The sequence below is a fragment of the Podarcis liolepis genome, assembly GCF_965112155.1.
Source record: "Podarcis liolepis genome assembly, chromosome: 11".
Lineage (NCBI taxonomy): Eukaryota > Metazoa > Chordata > Lepidosauria > Squamata > Lacertidae > Podarcis > Podarcis liolepis.
Genome location: NC_139565.1, coordinates 46,656,022 through 46,674,961, shown reverse-complemented (window position 1 = coordinate 46,674,961; position 18,940 = coordinate 46,656,022). Strand labels below are relative to the sequence as shown.

General features: G+C 44.7%; 1 protein-coding gene across 1 annotated transcript in view; it reads left to right on the top strand.

Moving 5' to 3' along the window:
* Positions 1–18,940, top strand: part of C7 (complement C7) — a 35,924-nt gene continuing 16,984 nt past the window's right edge. The window contains exons 1-10 of the mRNA XM_083465854.1: positions 1–283; positions 645–700; positions 3,972–4,044; positions 6,940–7,081; positions 7,817–7,970; positions 10,018–10,156; positions 11,997–12,131; positions 13,050–13,293; positions 14,990–15,103; positions 16,568–16,734. Of these exons, the coding sequence (XP_083321980.1) occupies positions 278–283; positions 645–700; positions 3,972–4,044; positions 6,940–7,081; positions 7,817–7,970; positions 10,018–10,156; positions 11,997–12,131; positions 13,050–13,293; positions 14,990–15,103; positions 16,568–16,734 (1,230 nt within the window). The 5' untranslated portion in view covers positions 1–277. The remainder of the gene's footprint in view (positions 284–644; positions 701–3,971; positions 4,045–6,939; positions 7,082–7,816; positions 7,971–10,017; positions 10,157–11,996; positions 12,132–13,049; positions 13,294–14,989; positions 15,104–16,567; positions 16,735–18,940) is intronic.

Genomic DNA, 18,940 nt, shown 5'->3' with positions numbered 1-18,940 from the left:
CTAGTTCTTACTATTTTAAGATACTTGGGCAGTTACAGGAACAGGCTGTTAGTGTCCCTAGAGGAGAGGAGATGGGTTATTGTTAACATTCCTCCGTATTGCTTAAGGCCTCTCTTGTGAAAGAAAAAGCAGAACCGCCAGGCAGGCTTAGTCGCCAGAAGTTTTGAGACAGACAGACTGACGACGGCTCCTCCTGGTTCTAAATTGCCTTCTTCTCCCGGAGGAGGAATGTTTTCTTCGCTGCTAGTTGCCGTGTAGCTTGAGCGTTTCTCCCAACATGAAGGTAAGGCAATCATTGAGCCAATTTCTGCAGATGAAACCCAAGTCTAATGCAATATTCATTTATGCAAGGCATATGGATGCAGAAGTACCAGGATGTAAGGGGGGGGGAGTGTCGATGGGGACATGGTGAGTTGCAATAACTGGAGCCTTTAAATTCAGCCACACGACTTTCACAGCTTCTTGCCTTTGAGTTCTGCCTGATTTGGATGCGATCCTAACCCCATTTACCTGGGATTTGGCTCCCTTGCAGTCAATACAAGTTGCTTCTGAGTAGGCATGGTTAGGCTTATGCTGTTATACTTGGAAAATCAGTCCAAATGTGAGCCAAACAATAATCCAAGCCTTCCCTTCCTTCTTTTTAGGCCCTTGGAACATTCGTTCTGATGGCAATTGTGGGCTCCTTTCCTGCTTTTTCAAGGTGAGCGGTTCTTTGGCACTTTGAAAAAGGATGAGCATATCTATTCAGCATGTATTTTCCCCTGTTCAGCGGTAGGGCTTGAGTAGCTAGTATAAGTTTAGGATTGAGGGTGATCTTTCCTTCTTCTTATCTAGGTTGCCAACTTTTCTCTCTCTCTGGTAGGGCTCCTGTGCATTTAACAGCTGCACGATAGGCAGAAATTCAGCTGGTATAATAATAATAATAATAATAATAATAATAATAATAATAATAATAATATCTTTATTGTCATTGCCCCCTTCGGGGACAACAAAATTACTTGACTGCTCCATAAAAACACTAATTAAACAATACAGTATAATACAGCAAGGGAGATTAGATGACTTTCAAAGTCCAGGCTTCCCATTCAGGGCCGAGATTGCTCTGGAGAAGAAGCTGTTCTTAAGACGGCTCGTTCTTGTCTTCATCGTCCTGTATCTCCGTCCCGACGGCAGGAGCTCGAAGAGACAGTGACCAGGATGCGATGGATCTTTTACTATGTCCAGTGCCTTCCTATGGCACCTTGTGGCATAAATCTGCTCTAAGGTGGAGAGTGGGCAGCCAACAATACTCTCTGCTGCCTTAACAACCCTGCACAACCCCATCCTGTCCTGGGCAGTACAGCTTCCGTACCACACACATAAGCCATAAGTGAGCACGCTCTCAATGGCACAGTGATAGAAGGCAAGCAGCAGTATAAACAGGTAGACAAAGGCTATTGCAAGGGAGGGGGTGGAATCACAAACTGAATTCCTGCTTTTAATGCAATTGTTAAAGGTAGAAGTCCTGGACACTGACGGCTGCACAAAAATTAGAAAGTCAAATCTGTGATTTCCACCACCCTGCAAGAGCTCGGGGGGAAAGAACCCCATAGCTATTGCATGTGCAATCTCCATATGAGATTTTTCATATTAAGATAGAATCATAGAACCATAGAGTTGGAGGAGACCTTGTAGACCATATCATCTCACTCCAACATCCCTAACAGATCACATCTACACTTATACTACTTTAGCAGTCACGGCTCCCTCCAAATAATCCTGGGAACAATCGCTTTTAAGGGTGCTGAGAGTCGTCAGGAGACCTACAATTCCCTGCAAACAAACCACAGTTCCCAAGATTATTTGGCAGAAGCTGTGACTGTAAGAGCAGAACAAGTGGTACCACTTCAGTTTCTTCAGAGTAAACAGGCTTTGATACTTGCTGCACATTTCCCAGTGCCAGGAAGCGCTGCTGTACAGTGGCACCTCGGGTTACATACGCTTCAGGTTACATACGCTTCAGGTTACAGACTCCGCTAACCCAGAAATATTGCTTCAGGTTAAGAACTTTGCTTCAGGATAAGAACAGAAATCGGGCTCCAGCAGCGCGGCGGCAGCAGCAGGCCCCATTAGCTAAAGTGGTGCTTCAGGTTAAGAACAGTTTCAGGTTAAGAATGGACCTCCGGAACGAATTAAGTACTTAACCTGAGGTACCACTGTACTTTTGTAAAATCAATTGCTGGTGAAGCTGCAGCAACCACTGGCTGTGCTGCTTCAAACTTCCATATGATCTGCTACATAAAAAGCATGGCCTTGTGCAGTAACAGAAGGGGGAAGAGCTGTGGCCAGGCAAGCAGAGAACTGGAGCAGCCCAGCAGCAAGGCAAGAAGAGCAAATGGCTTTTCTCAATACAGTCTTATAGTGGGGGATAGCAATCTTCCTGCACCTCCATTAATTCTCTGTTGTCCGTAGGACGTTCTCCTCCAAATCACTGCCTTCCCATACTTTCTCCTATATCAGTCTGGATTTTCTCTTACCAGGGATACTCCAAAAGGAGAGGGAATGAGAAAATCTGGATTGAGGAAGGAGAAAGTGTGGGAAGGCAGTGATTTGGAGGAGAACGTCCTACGACAAGGAAGAATTGATGGATGCACAGGAAGCTTACTATTGGCATCATATGACCATATGCATGAGCCTCTCATCAGCAAGATGTGCAGCCTAATAATAATAATAATAATAATAATAATAATAATAATAATAATAATAATAATAATAATAATTTATTATTTATACCCCGCCCATCTGGCTGGGTTTCCCCAGCCATTCTGAGTGGCTTCCAACAAACTATTAAAATACAATAGTCTATTAAACATTAAAAGCTTCCCTAAACAGGGCTGCCTTCAGATGTCTTCTAAAAGTCTGGTAGTTGTTTTTCTCTTTGACATCTGGTGGGAGGGAGTTCCACAGGGCAGGTGCCACTACCAAGAAGGCTCTCTGCCTGGTTCCCGGTAACTTGGCTTCTTGCAGCGAGGGAACCACCAGAAGGCCCTCAGCGCTGTACCTCAGTGTCTGGGCTGAACGATGGGGGTGGAGACGCTCCTTCAGGTATACTGGACCGAGGCCATTTAGGGCTTTAAAGGTCAGCACCAACACTTTGAATTGTGCTCGGAAACATACTGGGAGCCAGTGTAGGCCTTTCAAAACCGGTGTTACATGGTCTCGGCGGCCGCCCCTAGTCACCAGTCTAGCTGCCGCATTCTGGATTAGTTGTAGTTTCCGGGTCACCTTCAAAGGTAGCCCCACGTAGAGTGCATTGCAGTAGTCCAAGCGGGAGATAACCAGAGCATGCGCCACTCTGGCGAGACAATCCACTAGCAGGTAGAGTCTCAGCCTGCATACCAGATGGACCTGGTAAACAGCTGCCCTGGACACAGAATTGACCTGCACCTCCATGGACAGCTGTGAGTCCAGAATGACTCCCAGGCTGCGTACCTGGTCCTTCAGGGGCACAGTTACCCCATTCAGGAATCTTAGCCACATTTACTCAGAACTTTCTCCCAAGGAAATGTTCATAGGGCAGTAGCAGCACAGGGTTGTAGCCAATGCTACTCCTTCTCAGAGTAGTCCCACTGATGTTAATGGACATGATTAACTTAGGTTTGTTACCTGGATCTGCTCTGAGCAGGACTGACTATAACTCATAGTTTATATAGGGACTAGGTTGGAAGGGGCAGTGCTGAGCAGGATGATAGAGATGCAGGCCACCCACTAACTCTGGGATTCCTCAAGATTACATTGTTATGGAGGAAATCAACAACTTTTCAAAACAGACAACTACAAGATCAAATGGGAATCTTTACGAGACCTTCCTGCAGATGCTTGTGATTGAACCTGGGAACTTCTGCATGTTCTTTACCATTGGGCCTATGGTCCTTCTCCCAATGTTGAAACCCTGGCAACATTTTTCTTTCTCCCCATATAAAATCCATCAGGGCTTCTCCAGTCGATTGCAGCTGGAATCCATTTGGTCCTTGGTCAGAATGTGATGGCTGTACTAAGACTCAGGTACAGTATAAATGTGTGCCATTTGTACGCTACTCGGGTAGTAATAATAATAACAACAGCAATCTTGTTGCCCAATATTTTACCCAATATTACCCAAGATTTTGTTACCCAATATTTTGAGGATCATATGTTTATTAATAATCATGAATTAATTGCATTATAGAGGTAATTTGTTGATTTTAAGTGGTGGTTACGGATGAAGATCTAGGACAGGAATGGGCAGACTTGTGTGATGCACTTAGTTCTTTTATTAATACTCCAGTATCTACCAACCAGAACCAGGTGCAAATAGCATATACTTAAAATTTTAATGACACACACACACACACACACACACACACACACACACACACGGTGCTTTGAAGTACATTCTGAACCCTAGGGGATTTATTTTCAGCACCAGAATAGAACTCAGCTTAACCCTTTCATGGGAAATCCTTTTAGCTTTCCTTCATTTCAGCAGTCTAGCTGAGATGGGAAAATCATTTTGTTATTACTGTTAAACGACTAAAAAATTGGAAACCCTGGCCAATCTACTGCAGATCTCCCAAAGATCTACCAGTAGATTGCCCACCCTTGGTCTAGGGCACAATCGTTTTGGAAGTTCTCCTGCTCAAGTGCCTTGGAATGGGAACTGCACAGCAACACTGCTGAGCTTCTGCGCAGCCTGTTATTTCAAAAGGGTTTGCACAGGAGAACTTTCCAGAGGATCGTGCCCTAGATAAGGGGTTCCCAAACTGTGGTCTTCAGGCCAGCAGGTGACCTAAAATGTATCTGTGGATTTGTGGTTTAAGATGGGAGATGGTATATCCATCATATTAAATTGGTGTTTGATTGTATTTTTGTTGTTTCTTTTATTTCTTATATTGTATTTCATGGCAATATGAATCCACAATTACACATTAAGTTGCAATACAATGAAATACAATATATAATTTGGGGGGGAAAAAATAAAAATACACTTAGTATCGTACTACCACAATACATTAAAATTGCTACATTGGGCAGAAAAACCATTACAGGGTCCAGCAAGAAGACACTCTACCATTTGCAAGTGGTCTGTGAAGAGAAAGATTGGGAACTGCTGCCCTAGATCTTCTTCTGCAATCATTGCTTAAAGTCATTCTTCTCCAATAACTACAGGTGCAACCAGAAGTCCTGTTTATGAGCATTCATTCATTTATTTTAACTTGGGAAGGTTAAATGATGCTGGCTATTTGAACATTCATTCTGATTTGTTTGTGGGAAGATTAGACAACATTGTGTGATGGGTAGCTCAGTTGTTACAGCATGAGACTCTTTAATCTGAAGGTTGTGGGTTCGAGCCCCATGTTGGGCAAAGAGATTCCTGCATTGCACATAGCTGTCAACTTTTCCCTTTTCTTGCGAGGAATCCTATTCGGAATAAGGGAATTTCCCTTAAAAAAAAGGAAAATGTTGACAGCTATGGCATTGCAGGGGGTTGGATTGGATGGCCCTTGTGGCCTCTTCCAGATCTATGATGCTGTGATTGTGGCAGAGCAAGTGTTATCCCACACTTTCCAGTGCATCTTCCCCTACAAGGCCTCTCTAACTGTGCAAAGTTAATTTGCCAGTACAGTGGTACCTCGGTTTTCAAACACCTCCGTAGTCAAACGTTTCAGAACTCGAACACCAAAAACCCAGAAGTAAATGCCTCAGTTTTCGAACTCGCCTCGGAAGTCGAACAGGAAATGCAGCTTCCATTTTGAGTTCTCAATATTGAGGCTTCCGTTTTGAGGCTTCCACTTTCAGTTTTCGGTTTGCAAATGTTTCAGAACTCGAAGGGACTTCCGGGACGGATTACGTTCAAAAAATGAGGTACCTCTGTATGTGATTGAATCCCACCTGAAACACCCTATATTTCACACCTCAATCTTATTTATGTTTACTCATAAGTAAATCCTACTGAGTTAAGTGGGACTACATGTGCATAGGATTGCTGCCTCACAGGGCAATCTTATGTGTGCCTATGTAGGCACAAGTCCCATTGTGCTCAATGGAGTTTACTCCCAAGGTATAGGATTGCAACCTCAGCTAGCTAAACTACACTACTTTAGCTTTCCTATATTGATTAATTTCCTCGCATCTGAGTTCTCTAGCAGAGGATATATAAATCCAGGAACAGACAGCCTATAAACCAAACCGCTGTTTTTCATTTGCTGCTGATGTGGCCAAATAGAACCGCCTGTTTCTCCCACAACAATAACTCTCAAATTAAAATGCAAATTATTTCCATGTTTATATTCTTTGCTGGTTACTTTTACAAGATTCATTGCCTGAGTGGCTGAAATGTTCCTCGATTAAGGCAGCGCCAGTGAACAATCCAAGTTTTCTTACCAGATTATTAGTTAATTTTCTCTTTAAGCAAACTCCCACACCATAAATGGTGAACATGTGGTCTAGCAATACAGAGTTTTTGGCCTACAGTAACCAATGCAGGGAAACTTAATAAGGTTTTCTGCTTGAGTGACAATTTGAAAGTGGGTCTCTCGTATCTAAATACAACACTTCTGAATATGCGGCAGTATAAAACACACATGGGTACGGTTGCCAACTTTTAAACCAGGTCCTACTCCTACGCCTTATAACAGCAGCTTGTTCTGCAGACAGGTGAACATGTGATGTTGCCAGTGACGCAATTAGGACTGCACTTTGGGGATGAAGTTCATGGCCCTACATCTGACCACTGAGAGCGGCAGATGATGGAGATAGAGGCAAAAAGGCCCAGCATTGACCTACCTGCCTCCACAGGAAATTTGTGACATTCCCCTTTCTTTGAAGGGCACAATTTCAGAGCTAACATATCATCCCCCTTACCCCTAAGAGCACCACCGGAACCTACATCTAGCCTAAAGGATTGCTTTTTGGATTTAGATTCGCAGACGGACCGTAGCAGTTTATGGGCAGTTTGGAGGACAGCCATGTCCAGGAAGTTCCTTTGAATCCCGTCCTTGTGTTCCTACGAGAGGGTGCCCAACAGAAGATGGATGTGGCAATCGTTTTAGATGTTCATCGGGTACGTTGCTTCAAGAATCCAACCGACCTGTTCTTTGTCCTTTCCAACTCTATAATTCTATTATTCTATGACTGTTTCACAGCAGAAGCCAATAGGACCAAAAAGGGGGAGATATGGGAATGCAAGTGTAACTCTTCATTATGATTTTTACTATTCATACAGAGACAGAGAGAGAGTTCTTTACGCAGGGTCTCTAGAGGGACTCACAGTAAATGACTTCTACACTGGTAAATAACAGAACTCTCAGGCATCAGATAACAGCACATAAATATTGTTGCCTGCACCCCAATCTCTGAGCTTTGAGAGACCCCAGGAGTTCCAGTGCTTACCCAGGGTACAGTTTCCTTGGAATGAAGGTTAATGGACACTTGATGTCTTTAGGATATATGGTTTTATTTACACATATATACAACTTGAGGATAGGATAGAAGGGCTCACTACACTCCAGCGGACCTTGCTTGCCCATGAGGTTTCCAGAGAAGCCCCTAAAGGGCCTGCCAAGGAGATTTGCCTTGTCACAAAGGACAAATAACTAATCCAGAAACTTAGTAGGAGGCGGAGGCTGGCTTTCCGTCTCAAATACCAAACCAAAGCAACCCATCTCACAGAAAGAAAATTCCAAGACACTTGAAGAAACATGGAGGAGTCTCAGAGGAATCAGTTCTGTTCTCTAGGTGGGTGCAAGAGTTTTTTGACATCGTTCCTGTGTTACAGTACCTGTCTTTATGGCCATAGGGCAGTGCATTAGCAAATCTTTGGTGTGCAATGGAGATCACGACTGTGAGGAAGATGGCGCTGATGAGGACCGATGTGATGAGATCAAGACAGTGTGTGAAAACACCAAGCCACCTTTGAAGCCGCCTCCTAATGTAGAGCTCACAGGAGCAGGGTGAGTTCTTTGTCATTCTTATTCATTTTGTTGCAATGATTATTGGTTATTTATGAGGAACAACAACATTTAGCTACTATATAGGGCGAAGCGTTTATGTAGTTTCAGGTCTTCAAAGTATTTCGCATCCATTGTCTCATGGCCATATGATATAATAATAATAATAATAATAATAATAATAATAATAATAATAATATATTATTTATTATTTATAGCCCGCCCATCTGGCTGGATTTCCCCAGCCACTCTGGGCGGCTTCCAAAAGAATATTAAAATACTATAATACATCAAACATTAAAAGCTTCCCAAAACAGGGCTGCCTTCAGATGTCTTCTAAAAGCCTGGTAGTTGTTTTTATCTTTGACATCTGGTGGGAGGGCGTTCCACAGGGTGGGTGCCACTACCGAGAAGGCCCTCTGCCTGGTTCCCTGTAACTTGGCTTCTCGCAGTGAGGGAACTGCCAGAAGGCCCTCGGTGCTGGACCTCAGTGTCCGGGTAGAACGATGGGGGTGGAGACGCTCCTTCAGATATACTGGACCAAGGCCGTTTAGGGCTTTAAAGGTCAGCACCAACACTTTGAATTGTGCTCGGAAACGTATTTATCTTTTCATGAGCGTTGTAGCTCGGACAGGCCATTTGGAATTTGTTTTGGGAGGTCCTCAGGGAGAGAGTTGCTCTTAAGGGGCTCTCCTCCCAGAGCACGAGGACCATTTCTTTCTTGCCATTGTTGTTGCTACTGCCCATTTTCCTCTCTCTCCCTCTGAGCCTTACCTTCCTTGCCTTCCTCAAAGAGAGAACAAGGCCGTCTTTAGCATATGCACCACCGGGGTGCAAAGATCCGCCCAGCACCCCCAAATTAACTTTTATTTAGCTCTTTTTTTGGGGGGGGGGAGCCAACGTTGTTGACCTTTTCTGGGGGAGTGGGGAAGCCAAAGTTGACCTTTTTTTTAGGGGGGAAATCACTCATCTGTAACAACAACGCAGTGGGGGGGGGGGACTGCTTTTGTTTCCTGACTCATCAGGAATATTTGATGTTACAGAGTAACAGAGCGACCGGGGGGGGGGGGACTTTCGCTCCATTGCTTTTCACTGCCACTGCTCGAGAGGGACCAATATACATTTGTCACCCCCCAGAATTCAGCTCCCGGGTGCCCCGCACCCCTTGCACACCTGGGTAAAGACGGCCCTGCAAGGCATGAAGAGGTTGCTACTGCTGCTCTTGTCACTGCTTGCTTGAGCAGCTACAGCAAGGCCAGGAGGCCCCAGAGCTCCAGAGGCATGGGCCTTGCGTGACAATGTAGACTTCTGACCAGAAGTGCCATCTTCTCAAGTTGATTGTGGGGGCCCACCGAGACATCTTGACGTCACACATGTGATGTCACGGGAGGGGGCAGAGTTGAACAGCATACAATAATTACCTCAGCTATTCTTACAAAACACACGTGGGATAGGCCAATATAATAATCCCTATGTTGCAGGTGGGGGAGGTATACCCTAGCACCTCCCTGCAATGGCTCATAGGAACGGTCACAGTGAACTACTGCTGCTATTCCTTAGCTCTCGGTGGATTTACCAGAACTTCAGCATAAATGGCAGGTGATTATTTCAAAGCAAATAAATTACAGGCTTTATGTGTCCCCGTGGCCTTGTTGGTGACCTCAATTCAGGCTGAGCACAGGAGGAGAAAAAAGATGCAAGGAGATTGACCATTGTTGTTTGTCAAGTTGCATTAATTTTACCTGGAAATGTAACATAGCAAGGGCAGTTGCCATAGAGATAAAATGCATTAGAATTATCAGGTGCTTGCTCTTTTCTGTTGACACACTCCAGGGGAAACATTTTGTTTTATTTTCCCTGATGTAACTTGCAATGGCAGGGATTTGCATCGTAGCTCTGCCAGTACAAAATCTCATTACAGAGTGCCCTGTTCTTTGCATAATTTAGTTTTGGAAGTAGTCTGCTGATGTATGCTAACATTTAGTTAACAACTGATGTTTCTAAATCCTGTGAACTTTGCAATCTGTGTCCTGACTCTGATTGGTTGCAGCTTTGACGCCCTTACGGGTGAGAGCAGAGGTGGAGTCATCCATACTAAGAGCTTTGGTGGCCAATGCAGAAAAGTGTTCAGTGGAGACCAGAGAGAATACTATCGGCTGAGTGACAGTGTCCTTGCTTACACATTCCAGGTGTGTTTGATTGCTTGTTTTTCAGTCACAGTATCATCTGAGGATAGGAACAGAAGCAGCCCACTGGCTGAGCGGGGGCAGAACTTTAGCATCCTGGCAGCTGGGTCTCTGTTGCCTATCTGGCAAGGAGAAGAGTTTGGTGCAGTGCAAACACACTGGCAAGAGAGCTGGATTGGCTCAGCTGGTGCATTTGCACCTTGCTGAACTACTTCCACTATGCTCCTCCTGACAACCAATAGCAACGCACCTGAGAGCCAGTGTGGTGTAGTGGTTAAGAGTGGTGGACTCGTAATCTGGTGAACCAGGTTCGCGTCTCCGCTCCTCCACATGCAGCTGCTGGGTGACCTTGGGCCAGTCACACTTCTCTGAAGTCTCTCAGCCCCACTCACCTCACAGAGTGTTTGTTGTGGGGAAGGAAGGGAAAGGAGAATGTTAGCTGCTTTGAGACTCTTTCGGGTAGTGATAAAGCGGGATATCAAATCCAAACTCTTCTTCTTCTGTATGGAAGCTAGTGTAGTGCTTCTGTCCCACCCGGCAAACTGCTTCTAGACAGGAGCATAAGAAGCTGCCTTATACTGAGCCAGCCCGTTGGCTCATCTAGTTCAGTTTGTTCTACACTGACTAGCAGTTGCTCTCCATGATTTCAAGCAGGGCTCTCTCTCAGCCCTACATGAAGATGCTGATGCCTGAATCTGGGACTTTCTGCATGCAAGCAAATTCCCTACCACTGGTATACGGTCTTTCTCATGGGCGGCTCAGTCTACTTCCAGTCGGAGTCCATTTTTCATGTGTTCATTCACAAGTCTATGCCAGCTCGTTTTCTCAATTTAAAAAGGACCGAAAAACTTTAAATATACTCATCACATGTTTTTTTTATTTTTATTATGGATTTTGTGGCTTGTTTGTTTTTATATTGTGAATCGCCCTAAGATCTACGGGTATTGGGTGGTATACAAATAATAATCATAATATTAATAATAGGTATACAAATATAAATGTTTTATCTCAATGCACACATTTCTAAAAGCACTTTATTCTGCAGTATGCATTTTAGGTATGTTTTTAAAGCTAAGAACTGTATTGCAATGTAGAACGTGTGAAACCCATAGCATAATTATTTTAAGATCCAGTGATTAGTCCAGGTGATGTGAATTAGGTTGGCTTGCTTAAAAATACAAGCTGAACAACATTTTTTTTAATGCAAAGGTGTGTTGGGGGACGCAAGAATGCACATTATCTTTAGGATTCAGGTTGAGCTATACTGCATGGGCACAGCGTTTGTCCACATTTTCCAGGAAGAAGTCCACAAATGCTCCGTCTCCGAGTGGTTTTTTTGACTTTAGCCTTCCCCACTAAAACCCACTCTTTAAAGCTAAATCAGAGCAGTCAATTTGGGTTTTCTGTGGATGGATGTTTACTCCAATTGAGCTTTAAAGAGCGGTTTTTGAGGGGAAAGCTCCAGAGCAAAGACAGGGGCTTGGAGACACAGCTTTAAATTGTGGGCCTTGCCTGGAAGGAACAGAGGAAAGGCAACTCTGAAGAACCTGCGGTACATCACAATAACTTTAAAGAGAAAGCATGTATCTGGCAGTCATGACAGAATTGCTGGGGAGGGGGACAGGTGTTTTATAATACACTAAATTTGGTGTGGTTTGTGGATTTTTAGGTTTAATGTTTCACACACAATTTTGGGTGGCATGAGTTAAATTTGTACATTTCCTCAAGAAAATAGCTAGCATGGAGGTACCTAGTATCTGGGCTGAGAAACAACAGAATTGCCAATATTTTATTTCTTTCTAGAGAATTTTATATATAGATACCTTTTGCTTCTTTTTAATAGGTGACCATTCAGAATGACTTCAGCGCTGAATTTTACAACAGTTCCTGGGCTTATAGAAAACACACAGAGAGTCTTGCAACTGGAAAAGATTACCGCCGGAAAGAAGAAGATACAATTGAAAATAGCCATTCAAAGGTACCGTGTTCTGCATAATTTCTTGCAAGCAATTTCCCCAAATTTAATGCATTTTTAATGTTATTTTCACTATTTGTGTGCTTTTATACACAAGTGTCTATTAACATACACAGTTATGCGTGCATATTGTAAGTTGGAGACGTGCAAAATTTAAAGGATCACTGTGCTTTGATTTGTGTTCTGTTTTACACATCAAATTCTAAATGTGAATAGAACTGAATTTCTTCCCCACCCCTCATCATCCATTACTGCAGTGGTTTTCAACCAGTGTGCCGTGGCACCCTGGGGTGCCTTGACTGATGGTCAGGGGTGCTGTGGACAACACCGGCCCTCTTTCCTCCTCTCCGTTCTCTGATGCCCTCTTGCATCTCTGCCTCTCAAAGGCCTGCACAGCTGTTTGTTGCAGCAGCCCTGGCTACAGACTCCACAGTAAATGGTGCCTCTGGGGCTGGCCAGGGGGTGCTGGTTGCCAGGAGCTGAGGCGGCCTCGGGGCAGGTGGAGCAGCTCAGAGACTCAGAGACCAAGCAGAGCAGAGAGGAGAGGAGGCTGAGGAAACATTCCACAAGGGAGGGTGTTCGAAAAGAGTGAGAGGCCGCCAGCTCTGCAGGCAAGGGGTGATATAACAGAGCTCCTGAACCCCACAGGGGTGCCGCAGAAATAATGTAGTTGGTCAAGGGAGCTGTGGACCCAAAAAGGTTGAAAATCTTTGCATTACTGGATCAGGGAGTTTGAAATTTCAGTATTTCCCTGTTTGCTGAACTCTGACACCAACTAGCTAACCAGCATGTGGAATTCAGCAGTTAACAAAGAATTCTTTATCCAGGAGATATCAGCTGTAAATTGCTCTTTTTATAAACACTTTCCTACTATTGTGAAAATAACTGCCTGAGTTCTATATATGCTTTTTGCTTTCCTAGAGTAATCTGCTCATGGTTATCGAAAACAGTGTGGAAGTTGCTCAGTTCATCAATAAGCAGCCGGAACTTCTAAATCTTGCTGAGCCCTTCTGGAAAGAGCTTGCTAACCTTCCCACCTTCTATGAATATAATGCATACCGAAGGCTGATTGAACGTTTCGGAACACATTTCCTGCACTCTGGATCTTTGGGAGGACATTACAAAGTTCTGTTTCATGTTGCTTCAGACAGTGCAAAAGAACAAGGTAGTGCACTCATTCCCAAATAGTAAAGGAGTGAGGTAAAGGGACCCCTGACCATTAGGTCCAGTCGCAGACAATTCTGGGGTTGTGGCAGTCATCTCGCTTAACTGGCCGAGGGAGCCGGCATACAGCTTCTGGGTCATGTGGCCAGCATGACTAAACTGCTTCTGGTGAAGCCAGAGCAGCGCACAGAAACGCTGTTTACCTTCCCGCCGCAGCGGTACCTATTTATCTACTTGCACTTATGACGTGCTTTCGAACTGCTAGGTGGGCAGTTGCAGGGACCAAGCAACGGGAGCTCACCCCGTCACGGAGAGTCGAACCGCCAACCTTCTGATCGGCAAGTCCTAGGCTCTGTGGTTTAGACCACAGCGCCAACTGCAGTATAAAGGAGTGAGTTTGGGAATAAAATGCATTCTATTCTTGCATGCAAGCAGCAGAGAAACCCCAAAACATTATTCTCTGTTTATATGAAATGCAGAGGAGCCCTTAACCTAGTAAGCAAGAGTAGAATCTAGTTCTAGAACACTTCCAGACTGTCACTGTTTTGCCGGTGGGATACAATGGTGTAAGGTAAAGGGGACCCCTGACCATTAGATCCAGTCGTGACCCACTCTGGAGTTGTGGCGCTCATCTCGCTTTATTGGCCAAGGGAGCCTGCGTACAGCTTCCGGGTCATGTGGCAATAATGACTAAGCCACTTCTGGCGAACCAGAGCAGCGCACGGAACTGCCATCTACCTTCCCGCCAGAGTGGTACCTATTTATCTACTTGCACTTTGACATGCTTTCAAACTGCTAGGTGGGCAGGAGCAGGGACCAAGCAACGGGAGCTCACCCCCGTTGAATCCCTGTCACGGGGATTCGAACCGCCGACGTTCTGATCAGCAAGTCCTAGGGTCTGTGGTTTAACCCACAGCGGTGTATCAGACATTAAATTCGCTCTCTGTTTTCCCACTCCCTCCCACCCCCAGAGGACCCTCAGAATGCGACTATACTCTTACTTCAGAATATACTTGTTGGAGTTGTTGCTACAAGAGCTCAGACCCCCTTTAAATCACTGGAGTCCTTGGCATTGATCCTGCTTCTTACCCCTATTAGCTGTATGATCCACAGATCTCCTGTTACAGGCTGCCACTGGTATATCCAAACCTGTTTTTCTCCTCCCACCTTCCTTTGGATGCTGCTGTCACTCACCATTTTTACCTGATTTCCTCTCCCTCTTCCAGAGTCTGGGATACTTACCTCTTTAGTTAGCCTTCCTCCCCCAAGATGGTAAAAGATTCATGCAGCTAGCCTATGTAGGTTGTGACACTACCCATCGAAATGGCTATTCATCTGCGTCTTCATCTACTAATATAGGTGATGTCAGCATCTTCATCTCTGCTTGCCAGCTGATTTCTGGCAAGTTGTGCTTGGCCTTGATGGAACCAGAGACTGGAGTCACCTCTTGATGGTTCCTTTACAGTTCTGTTTGAGACCTTAAAAAAAATGTGTAGGCTGCCTTGAAGCCTTTCGCTTAGGCAGAAAGGTGGGGTGCAGCTCTTAATAAACAAGCAAATCAGTAAATAAATCCATCTTGCTTAAGAAGTTCCAAGCTACCTTGGGACCCAGTTCTGTGGGACATTTTCCTGCACATTGGAAATGATTGCATCGATCGTTCATTGATCATCAAGGTTAATGCCCATTTCTTGGCCTAGGTTTGAGCATGCTGGACATGCACAAATGCACTTCATCAGGCTGGAATTTTCTGTTCATAAAGAAGAAGAAAACAGAATGCAACAAACTAGATCAACTGCTGAAACAATCTTCAGGTAAATAGTTGTGTGTGTGTGTTCTTGGAGAGGCTTCCTGATCAATAGCAGTCGTCCGGCTTAACCGATTGGAATGTTTCACTAAAGCAAACAGGAGCCTGCCGGTCCTACTGTATTCAGCTCTGCAGCTCCCTTGTCTCCAAGGGCACAGAGAAGCATGTAGCAGAGCAGAGAGCACATGGGGTCCCTTCTCTGAAGGAGTTCAAGACTGCTGTGGAAACAGGTGGATGAGGAGGAGATGCAGGGGGAAGTGCGAGGCTCTGGCAACTGCTTAACCGAGGCCAGTCTTGCCGTACGTTTCTCTGTTTGTATTCTGTTTCATTGAGCAAAAAATCAACTTGACTGCTTGTCTCTGAGTCTCTGTGCGGACCTGCAGCTGAACGAGCCCTGACCCAATGATGGCCCCCAACCTGGTGTCAGGAGTTCAGCCTACACTCGAGTACGACCCTGGTAGAGACACATGCCTGACTGGCATGTTCCCTCCCTCCTGGTCGATCGTTCGGGAGCTTCATAAGCTTTCTTCAGCCCAAACATCACAGCGACCGATGCCAACAGACACCAGCACACTTAGGGATCCACAGAGTTTGTGCAGTTGCATAACAGAACCCCAGCAACTCAGCATTTTGGCTAATCTACTTTATTTACATATAAACACACACAGAGCACTGCAACATGGCTCCCTCTCTCTCTAGCATCAAACAGCAAAGAGAGAGAAAACAAAGGACAATAGTCCCACTTCACGGAACACAGTAACACAAACATCCTGTCTCCGTCACTTCCCACTCTGTAGAGTCAAAACACATACCGTCATGTGATAGACAAAAATCCCATGACTGCAATCATGGAGCAGGAATTCTAACACTTGGATGTTCTTTACAAAGAGAGTTAGAAACATTCATGGAGATGGCTGTGCTCTGTCTCCAAGGTCAGAGGCAGCCATGCTACTGAATATCAGGTGCCACATTAGGGAAGAGGGCTCTTGCCCTTGAGTCCTGCTTGTAGGTTTTCTATAAACCTCTCATTGGCGACTGTGAGAATAGGTTGCTTAACTAGATCAGCCACTGGCCTGATCCAGAAGGCTCTTCTTTTATGTTCTTATACTATACAGTCGTATGTTGGAAGTCGAACGGAATCCGTTCCGGAAGTCTGTCCGACTTCCAAAAGCATTTGGAAACCAAAGCTCAGCTTCTGATTGGCTCCAGAAAGCTCCTGCAGCCAATCGGAAGCCCCGTCGGACGTTTGGGTTCCAAAGAACATTCGCAAACTGGAACACTTACTTCTGGGTTTGCAGCTTTTGGGGGCCAAAACATCTGAGTACCAAGGCGTTCAGGACCCAAGGTACAACTGTACTTAATTTATATGTTCTTAAGTCCATTTAGATGTCAGTTGTACGTGCCACGACACAACTGTTTGACAATAGAAAACGCTTGTTTTTAAACTGCTGTGCTCTTTTTGTGCTTCCAGGTACCAGAAACAATCAGATTCGAGCTGACCCGTTAGTAGAGGGAGGAAGTCCCGGAGCTGTAGCTGGGCTAAGCTACATGGACATAAATGATCCTGTGGCAAATACGCAACGATACTCCTTCTGGGCTAGATCGGTGTCCCATTCTCCTAGAGTCATTAAGCAAAAGGTAAAACTCTGATTTGTGTGATTTATTTTTTTTATTAGATGAATCATTCTCACACAGTTAAACGCCAGGGATTTTCAGCACATGAAGTGGGAATATGCTTCTGAATACCAATTGCTGGAAGCCAGATGTCAGGGAATTGACATCAGAGCGAGAGGCGAAGGGGAGGCTCTCTGATGATGCGGGAGAAGGACCCAGCCGCAGGGGGAGAAACAGCCCAGTAGAGGGGGAAGCAATTCAGCGCAACACCAGGGATAGAGGGGGGCTGATGGGGGAATTGGAGAGAGGGCTCCAGGATTCTTCATTGGAGATAAGTGAGGAGAGCCCAGGTCCTCCGCTGCCCACACCCTCCCTGCGCAGGAGGCTCCTGCGCAGTGAGAGAAGGCGGAGACTGGGCGTCAAACAACTTTTATGCTGGAAGAGGTTCAAGAAACACCCACTGACGGATTCTGCCAGCGATTAAGGCAGCCACTATGAGAAGGGGCTGCACAGTCAGAAAGGTTTAACAAGGCAAATTAGCCTAGAGAGGCACCAGTTTACGCACGAGTAACTCATACCTACTACACCAGAGGAGGAGAGAGAGCTCTTGTGCTAGAATCCTGCTTTTAGCTGTTCAGCCCCTGTGAGAACAGGATGCTGGACTAGATGGCCATTGCATTGACCCAGCAGGGTTATTCTTATGTTCTTATCATGCTTTTTGTCATTGTTTCCAACCTTCAAATGTTGATCTCATCTTCTGCACAGAGCTTACACACATACCACTTGCATGCTGCATGAACCCTAGAGATAGGTGCAACTGTTTCAGCTACTCTCATTTTTCCAGTCTTACATTCAGTTCTCCACAAAATGCCTCTTTATATGTTCTCCCCAAAATTAATCAGTCTTTTAGTGCACATTTATCCCAATGTAAACATTTTTATATGCCTCATTTTGCCTAATAGACACATTTCTGCAAGCAATTTCTCCTAATATAATGCATTTTTGCATTATTATTTTTTAAAGAATGCTCACAATTTTATGCAAACTTCCCTCCAGACATGTGCATTATTCAACATATTATTTGGTTGGAGAATGGCGTTGCAAAGTTCAGAGACGTGCAAATTTCAAAGGATAGTTTGGTTTCCATTTGCATCTTGGTTTGGGAGTTGTGAATTAGATCGGCTTGCAGTTAATGCAAACTGAACCAAATTTCTCCCTCGTCCCTAAGGTGTGATCTAGTGCACTGCAAAATGCAGGCTTCACCCATCACACACAGAGAGCTTATGTGCATATAATGTGTGCATGCAGATGCTCTGTTTTTACAAAGGAGCAATCAATGCTTGGGTATCAGGAGCAAGGCAGTGGGCATGATGTTGAGCATCCTTGAGTCGTGACCATCTGAGAATGTCTATTGGCTTCTTATAAGTGCAAAAGGAGGACTCCTACTGGAAGGCATCCTGAGAGAGGCTTATGCCTTCAGTTCAATATCACTGAAGCAGCTCTACCATCACTGTCCCTGACATGTTACAGATAGGTAGCCGTGTTGGTCTGCCATAGTCAAAATAAAAAAATTCCTTCCAGTAGCACCTTAAAGACCAACTAAGTTAGTTCTTGGTATGAGCTTTCGTGTGCATGCACACTTCTTCAGATACACTGGTCTTTAAGGTGCTACTGGAAGGATTTTTTTTATTTTGTCCCTGACATGGTTACTGCCACCCAGAACTAGACAAGACTTCCATTTAGTGTAAATTACTCATGCCCACTTTTTTAAAAAATCAAATAAATCTCCTTTCTTTTTCTCCTTCATTGCAGTTTCCCCCAAAAACGCTATTCAAGTGAAAGGAAGTTGCTGCTGAGCTTGCTAAGTCAAATAAATCAAATAAAAGCAGAAATCCCTGTGAGCATTGTACCTTGTTTGCAAGTTAATTAAGGTCCCTATACTCAGCCTGAGCATCTAGTTTGCTCAGATCCAGTGAGTAAGCAGAAATTTCAAGATGTCAGATTTAAGCAAAGCAATTCAGCGTTATTGCATTTGACATAATTAAGATTCATATGCACAATGCTTGCCAGCTGTGTAGCCCCCATGAGCAAGTTTGGTTGGGTATAGGCATCACACAGCAAACATTATCCTGGGTGACTGGCTAACTTCATCTAATGAATGAAACACCCCCCCCCCCCAAAAAAAGAAAAAACCTCAACAGATGCACAGGTCAATACTTACTCACTGTAG